This window comes from Dermacentor andersoni, chromosome 3 (assembly GCF_023375885.2).
Source record: "Dermacentor andersoni chromosome 3, qqDerAnde1_hic_scaffold, whole genome shotgun sequence".
Lineage (NCBI taxonomy): Eukaryota > Metazoa > Arthropoda > Arachnida > Ixodida > Ixodidae > Dermacentor > Dermacentor andersoni.
In genome coordinates, this window is record NC_092816.1 from 58,704,921 (window position 1) to 58,720,373 (window position 15,453).

At 44.0% G+C, this 15,453-nt stretch overlaps 1 protein-coding gene across 3 annotated transcripts in view; it reads left to right on the forward strand.

Moving 5' to 3' along the window:
* The window catches only part of Pgd (phosphogluconate dehydrogenase), a 63,920-nt gene extending 55,462 nt beyond the window's left edge, over nt 1-8,458 (forward strand). For all 3 annotated transcript variants that reach the window (XM_050195234.3, XM_050195225.3, XM_055063050.1), the window contains exons 7-12: nt 1,186-1,311; nt 1,714-1,777; nt 3,753-3,880; nt 4,492-4,625; nt 6,601-6,823; nt 8,182-8,458. In XM_050195234.3, coding sequence (XP_050051191.1) covers nt 1,186-1,311; nt 1,714-1,777; nt 3,753-3,880; nt 4,492-4,625; nt 6,601-6,823; nt 8,182-8,301 — 795 coding nt within the window. In that variant the 3' untranslated portion in view covers nt 8,302-8,458. The remainder of the gene's footprint in view (nt 1-1,185; nt 1,312-1,713; nt 1,778-3,752; nt 3,881-4,491; nt 4,626-6,600; nt 6,824-8,181) is intronic.
* Nucleotides 8,459-15,453: the final 6,995 nt, after the last annotated feature.

Genomic DNA, 15,453 nt, shown 5'->3' on the forward strand with positions numbered 1-15,453 from the left:
AATCACATATTTTGCCTCAGAGTTCAGCATCACATGAGTTGTACATTGTTACTTTTTGGAAGGCACACATGCCTTATCTCTTTATCTATTATCATGTTACTGAAGTCAAATCCTGAAATATTTAGGCAGTTTGATTTGCAGTTATTTAGTGAACATGCTCTTCATTTGGTCGGGGGCAATGATAAACGTAGTCTGTCCTGTTCTTTAAATGTAGCACAGGTACTCTGTATGCTTTGAGGAAAAACATTTAACGACGTAGTCACGCTTCCCGAGAAACTGTGCCCTCCCTCCAGAAATGCCTGACTATGGCTGGATTGAACAGGAACGGCTAGCAGATAGGTTCGTCGAGTGCATGCAGTGCCAGTTTTTATTCAATTCAGTGAGCTTTCATTTTTAAAGGTTGCCTACACTTCCTATAGGTCCCCATCACAACATATTTATAAAGCAATTGGTGTGCCATTTAACATTGATACAGTTTTCATGTGAAGCATTATTTGCAAACCCTCCGAGACTTTCCCGACTGTGGCTGCTGGGTGCTGCTGCTGTCTTGCCAAATAGCTCGCACTTAAAACAATCAAATTGAATTACGCGCTTGATGCTGGGATCGAACCATTAGGCCACAATTGCATATCTACTTCTGTCATGCCAACGTCAACGATCCATTTGAAATCTCCACATGTGCCATATTGTGTAGCATGGGTGTGCAAGTGCACATTGTACTGCGCACTAGTTTCTTTTAAGCCAAAGATTCAGGAATGATATCGACCAATTTATAACAATGATTAATGACTTCACGAAAGCTTCGCTTCTCATAGATTGCAAGATGTGCGCCGATTCTGCATAACTGCACAAGTTGTTGTTTTAAGGTTCCAGCGATCGGCATTTAGCAGAAGTCATGCCAACACTTGTGGCAGAACAAGTAGCAGGAGACAGTACTGTACTTTGGAACCGTTCACTGACCTATAATCATAAGCAGCAGCAGCAGTTTTTGTTGTCCCTGTCAAGAATACAGATTTTCATTGAACTTGACAGACTAATGCATTACTTATCGTCCTTGCGTGCGGATTCAAGTGCATGCATGTGGTGCTTGCAATACTGTGCATAACTTGCCCAGTGCATTGTTTTCCACCGATGCAGGAGCCACGTTCCTATTTGAACAATGAAAATTTTTGGCATTTCTTGCAGGTTTTTACGAAGTGGAACAAGGGTGTTCTTGACTCCTTCCTAATTGAAATCACAAGCAACATTCTCAAGTTCAAGGACACTGACAATGAGCCCCTTGTGACAAAGATCAGAGACTCTGCTGGGCAGGTAAACGCAAACTATTTGACTTGTATTTCTTTGCGTTTTAGTTTTTTCCGATTGTCTTAGTCAAATCCCATAATCATGTTTGTTTTGCGTTCTTGTAGTTACAGGTACAGGGGCTGTATTGTTTAGGGGTTGTTCTCCTCCAATTCTAATCATTGCTTATTTTCCATGCCAGGTGGTTGACCCTGGCAATGGCAAATGTGCAATTTCATTCGAGCCCTTGGACAATGTTTTTACAATTAAACAAACATTATTAGCATTGATAAGCCACAATAAGTTTTGTTCTATATGCATTGGAAATGTGCTTGTTGTTTGCAAATTTGTTTAATACTGTTTTTTTCTTTTGCATGTCTGCATTCCTCTTAATGCAACATTGCATTGTTGGTACTGTTTCTTGGCTTGCAGAAAGGAACAGGCAAGTGGACAGCAATATCTGCACTCCAGCATGGAATTCCAGTTACTTTGATTGGTGAGTTCCTTTCCCTTTTAAGAAACTAATACTGCACATTGCATTGCACTGTTTCTGTAGGTGCACCGAGGTGCATCATAGAGAAACGATGAGAGCCTATTTTGTTCTTTGTCCAAAATGTGGCATTTTATCGTTTTGTTTTTCATAAATGATGCGACAGTCGGCAGACCCCCCATGCTGTTCACAAATAACTGGGTCTGGGCTTTGAAACGTGGAGCCTGTAGAGAGTTTTGTGGCTTGTATGATTGGAGGGCTTTGGAAAAGACTACCTGTGGTACTGACAAATGGATGGCGAGGTTCATCAGCCAGAAACTAAACATTTTCTGCTTGGCTCACTGAATGATCCCATCTCTTAAAAGGAGCATGGCATAAGCCAGGCTGCTTCCTTTCTACCCAGTATTTAGTGCCTTTGGGTAAGCACAAGAAAGACACCACTGTGGCTATGAAAGCGATGAACAGTGTTGGTCAAATCGTACATTGTGGGTATTGGCTCCCACTTCTTTTTTTTTTTCACATACAATACCTACATTGTGGCTAATTTGGCAGTTATCTCAACCATATGAGAAAATGCATAGTATCTTGTACTACAAAAAGACATAGGAAATTCGTTCGTTTTATTTTGAATCCCTCGTAAAAATATTTGCAGCATTTGTGAGACACCAAGCAAAAATATTCTAGCTTGTTCAGGTTATCATGGAATTCATTGTTAGTTTATTTTTAAGGGAGTCTAATGTGCACCTAAAGGTCAGCAAGCCAAGTGTTATGCTGGTTGTGTGAAATGTTAAGTAACTGCAGTAGTAGCGCAGTGACTTTTAGCCTCAAGAATGACCTACAGGGGTGCTGCAGGCGTAGCTCATGTGATGTCACAGCATGGACTCACGCCTGTCGTCTGCTACACTTTGTGCTAAAGGGGCTTTAGTTTAGGTGGTGTCTGGGTGCCTCCTGCAGCGTTTCCATTTGTTCGCTCTTGTTCCCTGTGCTAGTGCAGTTATGATGGTCCTTTCAAATATATTTTTACAATGAATTTGTTTGTCAAAACTTATTCAAAGAGCTTGTCTTCTATACAACAATATATCAGTTCTCAAAGGCAATGCGACAGCCAGCTGTAGAAGTTAGTCCAGTGAATTGCGGGTTTTTCATGCGCGGTTCTACACTCTCCAGCGGCAGTTCACAGGATTGACGTAGTAGTTCTGCGGAAACCCGCAAGGTGGAGACGTAATTAATAAAGGCAAAATCAGACATCCACCTGTTCGTAGCAATTGCTACAAAGGAAACCCATACGGGTTCCTCGAAAGAAAAGCCTCAGAGTTGAAGAAAAATTCGTCCTGGTCCGGGACTCGAACCCAGGACCACCAGGTTCGAGTGGACAATGACAAGGCATGGCACACCACTGCATTAATGGACAAGGCATGGCACACCACTGCATTAATGGACAAGGCATGGCACACCACTGCATTAAAACAGCAGTAGTCCCTTTTCTTGTATGTTACATAGCTTGCAATATTCAAGCCACAAATTTTCACAATTCCTGCAGTTTAAAAAGAAACTGCAGAAGTGTGAAAGCAGAAAGCAGCTGCGACATCCTTCAAGAAGTATGGCTGGTGCGCCTAGTACCTGAGCATGCATGAAGAAATCGAGCGGATACAGCAGCCGAGCAAGCTGGAGTGAGTGGCATCCTGGATGTGATGTCACTCGCAAGAGGGCACCACTCTAAGTTCTTGTCACTAATAGCATTGCACTGTGGAGGCTGAGGCCACAGGTTAGATGCCGGTCACAGTGGCTGCATTTTGATGGTGGCGAAATGCAAAAAACACGCTTGTGTACTGAGATTCAGGTACACATAAAGAACCACAGATGGCGAAAATTAATATATAGTCCCTGACTATGGCATGACTCATAATCAAATTGTGGTTTTGACACATAAAACCCCAGAATTTAATGTTTTATTAATGTATACCTTTTGCGATATTCACAGGAGAGGCAGTATTTGCCCGTTGCCTGTCTTCACTCAAGGACCAGAGAGTTGAGGCGAGCAAGATTTTGTCTGGCCCAACTGGAAAGCTGACTGGTGACCCCACGGAGTTTGTCGAACACATTAGGAAGGTGAGAATAATCCACTTTTTCAGTCTAAGACCGATTTCAGTTTTGTCGTGTTGTAGATGTGGTATAGATTTGCTGTACCAGAAAGTTGCAGATAAGTCATGCCAATTTTTGCCGCAAATCTAAACTGTCTACTGCCTGAAAAACAAAAAACTTAGTTCTGGCTTGTTGGGCTTATTCTAGCAGCATAAATTTTTTATAACTGAAAACAGCATAAAATGTTTAAAGGTTGCTTCTCCTTATTTATTACACAAGTCTTTAATGTGCACGGTTCTTGTTGAAGCGAGCTTTCATCTTGTGCCTGCTGCAGTGGTACAGTGGCTGTGGTGTTTTGTTGGTGGGATTGAGGCTACCGGATCAGTTCCCTGCTGTGGTGGCTGCATTCAATTATCAGCATAATGCAAAATTTACCCTGTAGCAAGCTTTAGGTGCCCATTGAGAACCACAGGTGGCTGCAACAATTGGAGTCCTCCACTTTGGCACATCTTGTGGCCCCATGTGTAGCTTCGGGGCATCAAGTGCAATCAGCAGACCAGTAAAGGAAAACAAAAGCAAAAAAATGGTCAATTGTTACATGGTGAGCCAATCAAATCTTTCATCTTGTTCTCTTTCAGGCACTGTATGCTTCAAAGATTGTGTCCTATGCCCAAGGTTTTATGCTTCTGCGAAGCGCAGCCCAGGAATACAAGTGGAACCTTAACTATGGGGCGATCGCTTTGATGTGGCGTGGTGGCTGCATTATCCGGAGGTGAGTGTGACTGATATCCATGTGCTAGTGTTATTAAGATGGCCAGTGTCAAACACATGGTGCAGCTTTTTTGTTTGTGATGCTTCGATTGTACTGAACCGATGCTTTCTTTGCAAGCCCTCCCAAACTTTACTGATCGTGGCGGCTTCTGTATTGTCAAATAGCTCAACACAGGACAGCACATAATAAGTGCATAGTTTCTTTATTAAAGTGAAGCTTTGTTTTCCTTGCTGCCCATGGTTTCTCGCTGAGCAGATTGGACTGATCCTGGAGACAGCATAATGGCAAAGTAGGGTGATGCTGGAGATAGTGTAATCAGAATGGCTGATCCTAGAGACAGCGTAATTGGTAGTCACATGGGTCATGCTTATTTTTCTTTATTATACCGTCAAGGTGCCGCGTGCACTACATTGCAGAGGGGAGGGACAAAGGTAAGAGGTAAGGCAGTAACACAAGCTGGACCATAGGTACAAAAAATAGCAGACATGTAAAAAGTAATGATTAACAGAAGAAACAAAGAATTGTTCCGGAAGCGTTGGATATATAGCGTAGTACAATAGATGGCAAAAAACGGCAAGCATAAGCAAAACATGGCAGGCATGGCATACACATAACAGATATATAAAACATATATATAGCCGAAATAAAAAGCATAAACACAAAACACACGGCTTAACTAAAAAAAGATCGCATAGGAACAGTTGGGTACTTTGACAGAGCATACTGTCAATCAGAACATTAATTATAAAATAAAGCTTTGGAAAGTTGTTTGAAAGTCATTGGTGCCAGTTATGCTTGTCAGTGATGCGGGTAAGTTCCTCTAACTTTCGCTTGTTTGGAGAAGAAAAGCAGACGGTGTTGCAGTGCAGAATGCTTACCTTTTGGCGATGGTTAATGCGAGATGAAATGCAAGATATGTATGTGGCAGTTGAACACAGAACGTAGATATAAGTTGTGATTGTAGATTTCATGGAAAAGGCATAGGTGAGATAGTTTTCTGCAAGCTGATAACAGTAGGTGTAGGAATAGTAGTCTACCCTCTACATAATGAACACATAATGATTTATTTGATGTAACGGAATAAATCTGTCTTGCCCATATCAGTATGTAACGGATATATTCTTATAACAAATATGATATAATGAAGGTATTTTCATATTGGATGCAACTTTAACATAACCAGGTTCAAGTGCACTAATCACTTTCACACTTCTAGATGTTCTGAATCATAAATACTATTAATTCTACTTTGTAAACTTTCCTTTGAGGTATGGACAATGTGACAACAAAATTCTCTTCACTGGGACTAAGCAGCTGTGGTGTAGTGGTTAGAAGGGCCAGCTTGAATATGTATGATGATTTATTCAACCCAGGTATGACTTCTAAGATATATTCTCTTACTATGCCCAAACAAACATAATGAACAACCATAATTGGCCCATTTTGTAAAACAGTTGCTGCTTGTAGTAAAACTGTAACAAATCAGTGCTTAAGATAACCTACGTGACCTCCGGTTACATTTTTTCTTGAAGGTGTGTGTGCTGGGGTTGCTTAGTGGCTGTGGTGTTGGGCTGCTAAGCACGAGCTCGCGGGATCGAATCCCGGCCACGGCAGCCGCATTTCGATAGGGGTGAAATGTGAAAACACCCCTGTACCTAGATTTAGGTGCACATTAAAGAACCCCAGGTGGTCAAAATTTGCTGAGTCCCCCACTACAGTGTGCCTCATAATCAGGTCATTGTTTTGGCACATAGAACCCCATAATTTGATTTTTTTAATGTGTTTGTGTGAAAAAACCTTCACATTTGTTGTAACCCCCCATTGCTTGTGCCGAAAGCTAGCGATCCAAGTCTGTTTCTCACTTGCACTGTCACTTTTGACTCACTTTTATCAGTTTTGTTTTTGGGTGAAGAAAAGAAGACGTCAGCCTTACGTGAATCAATTCTTTATTTGCATTGTTCTCGTTCTCCCTCAGTGCCTTCTTGGGCAACATCAAGGCAGCCTTCGACAAGAACCCCTCACTGAGCTGTCTGCTGCTCGACAGCTTCTTCGTGGATGCCATTCGTGACTGCCAGACTTCCTGGCGCCACGTGGTGGCCACTGCTGCACAGCTAGGCATCCCCACACCAGCATTCAGCACTGCGCTGGCCTTCTATGACGGATTCCGCTCAGACACTCTGCCGGCCAACCTTATTCAGGTGTGCCTTGGTAGCATGCTAGATAATGTTCAAAGCTCTGTGAACAATCTATTTCAAAGTAGAAAGCAGAACTAGTAAAGTTTAGAGTGAGAGTAATTGTCTAAAGCTGCATGGTGTTTAGGTAGGTATATGTATGTATCCCTTTAGCGTTATGACATTGGAACGTCCATAGGGACTTCGAGAGGCTGTACTGGTTAAAAGCTCATCCCCGCAAAAATGGGCTTAGTGAGACTAAATGTTTGAGGGGAATGAGAAAACATTTGTTGCATTTTGATGTCAGATTTGAACATGCCATATTATGTATAAACTGACGGTTTAAACACTCGAGGAAGCATTAACTGGCGATGACACCTACTTGCAGTGTTGTGCTTAAGAGTTGAACAGTCATGCATGGCCGCGTGCACTAAGATTAGAACAGGATAAGTTCAAGACCATCCTGGTTATAAAAGTTTAGATATTTTTTAGTCTTTCATCCTTTTTTTGCATCCAACATTTTGACAGCACTCGGCAAACAAAAGTCTGCTTAGCCTTACACGGTTGCATCTTTTTAGAAACTTGCTTCTCTTGGACAATACCCTTCATGATGATTTACATCAGCAGGTAATTTCTGAATTTCGGTGCATGTCTAGGAGCCTCGAGTGATTCAAATTAACGGGAGCTTATATTCTATAAATTTAATAAACCTCCAGCCTGTATTAAATACCTTAGAACTTTGTTGATATAGATTTCCTAAACTTCCTGCATGTATTGAATACCATGAAGATTTATGCTTTCAGATGAAAGTAATGAGAGATAAAGATCTGTTGTTCAGGAATGTGCATTATCCAAGTGGGATATCATTATCGTTCCTAGCTGTAAGCAGATCAGTCTTGCCAAAATTTACACCCACTATGGTAATGCAGTGGCTAGGGTGTTGCACAGCAGAGGTCGACATTGCAGGTTCAGCACAGGCTGAAGTGGTCACATTTCGAAGGGGATTAAGTACAAAAACGCTCACGCACTTACGTTTCAGACCATGTTAAGAGAACCCCAGGTGTTCAAAATTAATCCAGATTCTCCCCACCTAGGCTGGCTTCATAATCAGATCTTGGTTTTGGCACGGAAAGCCAGAGTTCTATTCTTGCAAAATTCCCCAGAAAATTGAAAGCTGGGGTATGTTTTATGAGAATAGCATGAAGTTACAAAGGAAACCCAATATGCCTTCAGAAATAAAGCTTCGTGGTTGAACAAAGCTTTAGCAGTTCCTCACTGTAATAGTTTCTACTGGGAAAACGTAAAAACCATGAAAACACAAATGAGTTGTTTTAGTAAGTACGCACAGCCTTGCATTACAGCCCATGTGTTCGCACTCGTCGCAGGCCCAGCGGGACTACTTCGGGGCGCACACGTACGAGCGGCTCTCCGAGCCCGGCAAGTTCGTCCACACCAACTGGACCGGCCATGGTGGCAATGTCTCCTCATCATCCTACAACGCGTGATCTCTGCTGCCCCAGCCAATCTCTCCTCTCTGCCCTCCCCTCCCCTCCACACACGTGGTCCTCTCCTCCTCACCCAGAAGGCTTGTCACTTTTTGACGCCAGTTTTGAAATATAGTAGTTTTATTTTGCGGTTAAAATAAAGATTTTTAAAATACAAGTTGCGTGTGGCATATATATGTGCGTATGTATGCAACGTCCCTCCCTTCTGTCTTGAAGCTGTTTTTATTCGAGACCTCCTCCTCAGCGCTCTATTTCACTGCCCTTTGATTTTTTTGAATTTCAAAGTTGTAAATTTAGTAAAAAGTGAGGGTAAAAAAAGCAAGAATTGTTGATTGAGTCTTAGGGTTATCTTTCTCATTAAATGTAAATGTCCAAAATTCGCAACATTGTGCAGACATAAATGGCATCGCGAAGTTTAGGCCTGAAATGAAGTTGGCTTTCATTATCTTTTCAATGGTCGATCTACTGCTGCCAAAGAATTAGGATAATAGTTACAGGAGCACTCGCATGACATTTTCAATTTGTGGCCATTTTATGTTCACTGAAGGTCCAAGCTGTCCATGAACATTAGAAAAGGTGCTATCAAGTGCCAGTGTACCCTGATTATTTTTTATGAACAACGCCATCATACCTAGCCATATTGCTATGCAGTGTCGGCAAGCTTTGCTCAGAGTCAGGACTTCCCAATGTCAATGACGCCAGTTTTGGCATTGTGTTATGGCCCTGGAATTGAACATAAAATATGTTTTCAGACCTTCATACTTGCTAACTGTGATCCTCTAATGTGTGGGAAGCGTGTGCTGGTACAGTGTCGGTGCTTCTCTAAGAAATAACTTACCAGTTTAAACTGGCATTTAGTTTCAGGTGCTCCAAGCTACACATGCAGTCACAGGGCTACACTCTTGGTCGAAGCTCAGCTTTGCAAAATAATGCTGGGAATTGATCCAAGGAAGATGTTCCCTTATAGTAAAATTGCGTGTCTGCATCATTCGTTCCCTGCTGCGGCATTCGTGGTGGAATTCCACTTCAGTGCACCTTCTTTGGCAAAGTCGAGAACCCCATCGGGAATGAACTTACCTGTGCATACAAAGGTCCACCAGACGCTTGTTGCTTTGTCTAAGCAGCTTGTTGTAATTGGTGGGACTGTCCACGAACGAATGCCGCCAGCTGCAGCACCATTGTATTGACTAGATCATCGACAGCGAAATTCGGGCATCCTGAACCAGCGGGAAGTTTGCACCCTTTTGGGGCTTATCTTGTCCCTGAACAATAATAATCTATCGCGGGCCCTTCCTTTCCTTATTGTTGCGCGTCCAGTACTTCCAGGTCACTAACGCCATGCACGTTGTCGGGGCAACAGGTAGCATTCTCGACAGGAAAGCAGCGAGGGCTGCGTTTTGAAGAAAACGCTCAAGCCAGACAGACGATTCATTCTAAAAACTACTTGCACCCTTTCGGACGTATCTTTTCCCACAAGGATAATAATAATCATGCTTGCGTTTCCTCTTTTTTTGCAAACCTTACGCTCGCTCGCTACTTTCATCTCAACAATGGTATGTCACGGTGATAACGCGCACCTGGCAGTACAGTGCGCGCAGCGATAGACAAGTCACGCATCATATGTTATTGTTTGTTGCTTGATTATTGCTTGTGAGCGCGCGTCCGTCTCTTCCTCTACCCTGCCGCGCGCCGTCCGCGCCCTATCCTGGAGTTAATCTTCGGTCGTTGCAAAGCTTGGGCGAGCCAAGATGGCCGGTGGCTGCTTGTGCGCTGTCATTCCGCTCGCCTAGTGTTGCAGGTCGCGCAATCAGGAGTTTAGGAGACGCTTGAAGGGAGAGGCAGCAGAAGTGTTCGCTACCCAGTGTTGGCGCTCTTCCCGCCAGCGTTCGACAGCGAGTGCTCGCGGTCATCGAATAAGATATGTTCATGTCAGCCCGGGCTCGCCAGACACCATGCTTGCTTATTAATGCGCAAGCACTCTTTGGCGAGTGCCCTAGGCCTGTCACGCGAAAAGTGCAATGCCTTGCATCTGCACAAAAATGCGTAAATTACGACGCTGACATTTAATCGTTATAATAGGGCAAATGTAGATGATCGGTAGCTTCATAAGCAATAGGGAACAACGTAAACAAAGTATAAATAAAAATTGATCAGAAAGAACTGTTCTCGTCAGGCCGCCTTGAAAGCTTACTTTCCCGCTTTACGGATGTGCGTGCGGAGATGCCTGCTGTGGGGATGCTGAGAATAAAAACTGCTTGGTACAAGTGATAAGATAATATCAAATTATAGGTGGCATTAAACGGGTGCCGTCGCCGCGTCAAGGTCGTAACAAATGAAAAAAATATAATTCAAAAAGGAAATAGCTGCGTTGAAACAGGTTGTGATTGCGTTCCGGCCCATTTGATACCATCGCTTTGAAGGCCCATTTGATACCATCGCCCGACAACTCATCTCCCCACAGTTCAGTTCACGGATTTCATTTCTTCGGCACCGGAAAAGCGATGGGTAGACATGCTTAGGCTAGGAAAAGCAAGCAAGCAAGCAAAAGCGAAGTAACAGTCGAGCCAAAGTATGCTTACGCAATAGCAGATATTTCTCATAATTTCAGTAGCATCTGTAATTTGTAAACGAATGTTTAGTGCAAGTTATACGGCCGATAAAACTACGAACCCTATTTCGTGTAGTTGTCTCTTCGCCTTTCGGGTGAAATTGCGAAATATTGTGCTCTATTCTCTTTCCCTATTCGCCGCTGACGACCGGCCAATAGCACTGATAACGTAGTGGGGGCACCGCTTGTACTGCACACTACACTCGCAAAGCTAAAAAAAAAAAAAAAGAAGACATGCGAGTCAACTCCAGGGCCGCTATTTTGTAGCGATGCCTTATGCCTTATTCTATGCTAGTCTTATCATCCACCACACACGGCCGCCTGATCCCGTTGATAATGTGGGCAGACCGTCGCTCTGACCACTGGCCAAGCGCGAAAAGCCTGAAAAAGCATAGAATCGGAAAAGGCATCGCTACAAAATACCGGCCCAGTTGACATGTACGTAACCGAGCGAACGAGCACAGCGAAAGATGAGAGCGAACGCGGCGCGCAGCGAGGCATGAAAAAAAGCGGTGAGAGCGAGGAGGAAAGCCGAGAAGGAGGGTGCAGCGGAACCATGAGGCGGAAAGCGGGGGAGGAGGGGAAGTGCGGCGACGATGGGGCCAGAGTAGCGCGCGTCGTGTGGCAGGTTTGTCGGCGGCTGCTGCTCTGAAGCGCGCCCACGCGTCACCCACGCGCTGCCTGTCGCGATCTCCCGATTAGCGAGGCAGTCGCGCCGCACTTCGCTCCGTTTGCAACGTGCCGCACGAGACAGATCGTCCGCGCCAGCCTATATTTATATTTATATCGCGAAATGAAAACGCGTATAGAGCTGCGCTCAAATTTGCGTTATGGGGAGTATCGTAATCATCCCTCAATTTTTTATCACTGATACCCAGTGACCCTAAGTTGGTTTCAGAGGTTAATCGAAGAGCGCGCACATATCCACGGTAACGGCCCGTATTTATTTTATAGATTGCCCCGGAGATCTTATATATTGCCCTGCTCCCTTCTGCTGCTGCCGGCAGGCGGCGACACAAGTCTGTGCCAGGGCCGGCTTTTCAGAAGCCATATTTCCGATAGCGAAAACAGTTTCTCATTTTTTTCTTAAAAAACAGGCGGCTAATCGTGCCAAGTGTTATAATAAACGAGGTAGACAACAAAATACGATCGTTCTGCAAATTTTGAGCAAGAACAGTGCAGCGGCAAGGGAAAATCTTTTTTTGAACACACGCAGCCAAATATTCAGGACCATGTACATGCATGCATGCACGCGCACGCACGCACGCACGCACGCACACACACACTCACTCACACACACACACGCACGCACGCATGCACATACATACATACATACATACATACATACATACATACATACATACATACATACATACATACATACATACATACATACATAGGCTATATACGTGCATACTAGCTACAAATCGTACAGCTCCTAACAATCAATTGCAGACATCACATAATTCACAACCGGTTTTGAGACATCAAACTCGGCGTAGCGAAAATGATACGTTGCTCATTATAGAGGGCAGCTTAGAGCCGCACAGTCGCGTCGCTTTTAATGAAGGAAATCCCTGGCTCGACAATTCGCAACCGTCCCGGTTCACCGGATGACGTACCCCTTCTGTTAGAGATAGGGTTCAAAAATCGAGACAAACGAGATTCCCGTTACAACGAGCAGACGGCAACGCCGACGAGGCACGAAGTTCGGGTTGCGAAACCGCGCACGGCAGACGGCCTTCTCTAAAAGACAGCTACAAGAGGAAAACGAAACGAAACGAACAAATACGGCACAGGTAGTACGACGCAACGCACGTCAGACGAAGGATGTATCTTGACACGCGAGCGAAAAAGAAACAAATAAAAATTGCGCCAGGTCGGACTGAAGCGGGAGCAGAGCACTTGGTAATGCTTCGCACGTAGAAGACGAAATCCTTTTGTGGAGAACTCGCCAGCCGCGCCATAATTCTTGTAGTAATTGTTTATCCGTTCCTACCCATGCTGCGTAGGAAACCCGTTGTAGCTCTTGTGATGCTTTTGATCCAAGTCCCTTTCCTTTTCACTGCAACATCTGTTCGCCGTTTTACTTGCTTTACGTTTCATCTAATGGAATGCCACCGCACGCCCCTCCGCCCCCATACACCCTTTAACCTTTCTATTTAATTTGCGGTTTCATGTAATCCTTGTTGTACTTGCGCAAAGAAGTAATGCCCAAGTGGACCGAGTTTCACCGCATCCCCGTAGGGAAACCTGAGAAGGCAGGCAAAGACAGGCAAGTCAACTAGAAGATGAACTTCAGTTTTGCTACCCTGCACCTAACACTGCATTCTAACGCCTAAAGTGCACAATTCCAATCGTTCGGCTTACTTAGATTTAGGCGCACGTTAAAGAATCCCTGGTGGTCCAAATCAATCCGGAGTACCCCACTACGGCGTGCCTCATAATCAAATCGTGGTTTTGACACGTAGAAAACCCATATTTCTATGACTTAAAAGAAAAAAAAAACACATTCCCAATAGCTATAGAAGATGGTTGTCAAAGTAAGCGAAGCAAGATACTACCTGCCACGTTGGCTCATTGGCTATGGCGCTGTACTGCTGACCACGAGGTCATGCGTTCGACTCCCGACCGCTTTCTGCGGAGTGCAAGAAAAGCTCCTGTGCTTGTATTTAGGTGCACGTTAAACAAACCCTATAGGTGGTAAAGGTTGTACGAAACGTCCTACTACAGGCGTCCTCCGTATAACACATTGTGCAATTTCGCGACGTTACAGCGCATAATGTATTATTATTTCTTAATGCATTCTTTTTTTCGCGTGGTATGTGTCTTTATTGAGTTTTCCTGCAAAGCACATTCGTTATCTAATCGCCTGTTACTAGGCGTCACGGGTACATTTGATAACGGAGCTAGATAACAAGTCAAACTGACTATAGATACGCATATGGCGTGCACATTTTCTCTCTGGTTGCCACATTTGGCAAACGGTATTTCACGTATTGTTGGTTAACTAAAATCTAACCTACCATTTCTAAGCTTTTGTTTGACTTGTTTTAGGTTTGTTGTTTCCCATTTCATTTTCATCTACCCGGTTCTTGGCAAATACTACGGAGTCGATGTGTGCCACTGCATCACAAAGTTCTGCATCTAAACACATAGACGAGGTGGCGCTTTTCGATGAGCGCCTTTATAAACCTACGCTTTAGCGAGCTGCGCCATGAATGCACTGGGTGTGTGCTGCTCTTCGACGAACCTCTCGCCAACATGGGTCCCTTAAGTATGTGCCACACCGGCGCGCCATGCTTCTCGTCTCGGAGGCCATGCTGATAGTCTCGGAGGCCACGCACGAACTTCTCAGCAGCGCCACCAGATGGCACAGCGTGTCCAGAAAAAAAGCGCGCGACAGAAGCTCAGTTGCGCATGATGCGTTTATTTGTACGACAGCGCGCAACCTCTCTCTTTCATTAACGCGTAAGCGTAAGGAGTATTAGAGTACATTAACCATAAAAGCGAAAGGAGGTTGGAAATAAATTTGGCGAATAGTTAAGTCAGAAAAACAGTCCAACGTACTCCCAGACAGCGACGCATTAGGCGCTACTAACGCAGTTCGTGCCGAATCATTTAATGATTTCTTCGTTAATACAGGCACCACTACACCATGCAACCAGCGTATCCATCATGCAGAGTTTGCTTCAGTTCTACCTCTTCTTCAAAATAACACATTTGTTTTCTCAGAAATAACAACAGTGGAATCATAGATATTGTAAAGCTTCTGCAGTCAAATAAAGCCATATGTCACGACGGTATACTTGTAGGTTTACTCAAAAACAACGTCGACATCTTGGGGCCAGTGCTTGCAAACTTGTTCAATGAATCTTTCTATCACGCCCCTATCCTGACCAGCTCAACATGGGAAGAGGGGTAGCGATACACAGCGCAGATAACCACAATGGCTTGACCTATCGTCCAATACCTATTTTATCATGGATCAATACGGCTGTCCGAAAAACTGATTGCAAAGTGCGTCACGAATAATCTTGAAACGCACAGTATACTTTCAAATGCGCAGCACGGTGTTGAACTGGTAACTCTGTATTCAAGTGCCCTAAGCTCCCTAACAGAAAATTTAAACCAAGCACGTAATAAGAGCTACTTCGCAGATATTAGAAACGTGTTTGACTCGGTAGATCACGGTGCACTATTACGTAAATTAGAATGTTACGGTTTTCAAGGACAAGCACTTTACTTTTTTGTGCAGTTGTTCAACAAATTGGGAACAGTACGTGGTAGCTAGGGGCAAAGAATCTTCACTAAAGACAGCGCGAACAGGCGTTCCGCAAGGATCGGTACTGGGTCCAATACTGGTTCTCTCTTTTCATTAACGATTACCTTGGATCACTCAGATTTTCTCATTGCATCTTATACGCGGATGACAGAGCTCTAGTAATTCCAAGACAGTCACTACAGGGAGCAGAAGACATCGCTCGAAGTGATCTGCAGAATACTTTAGCATGGTTTGAAACTAATAAACTAGTTTTATACTC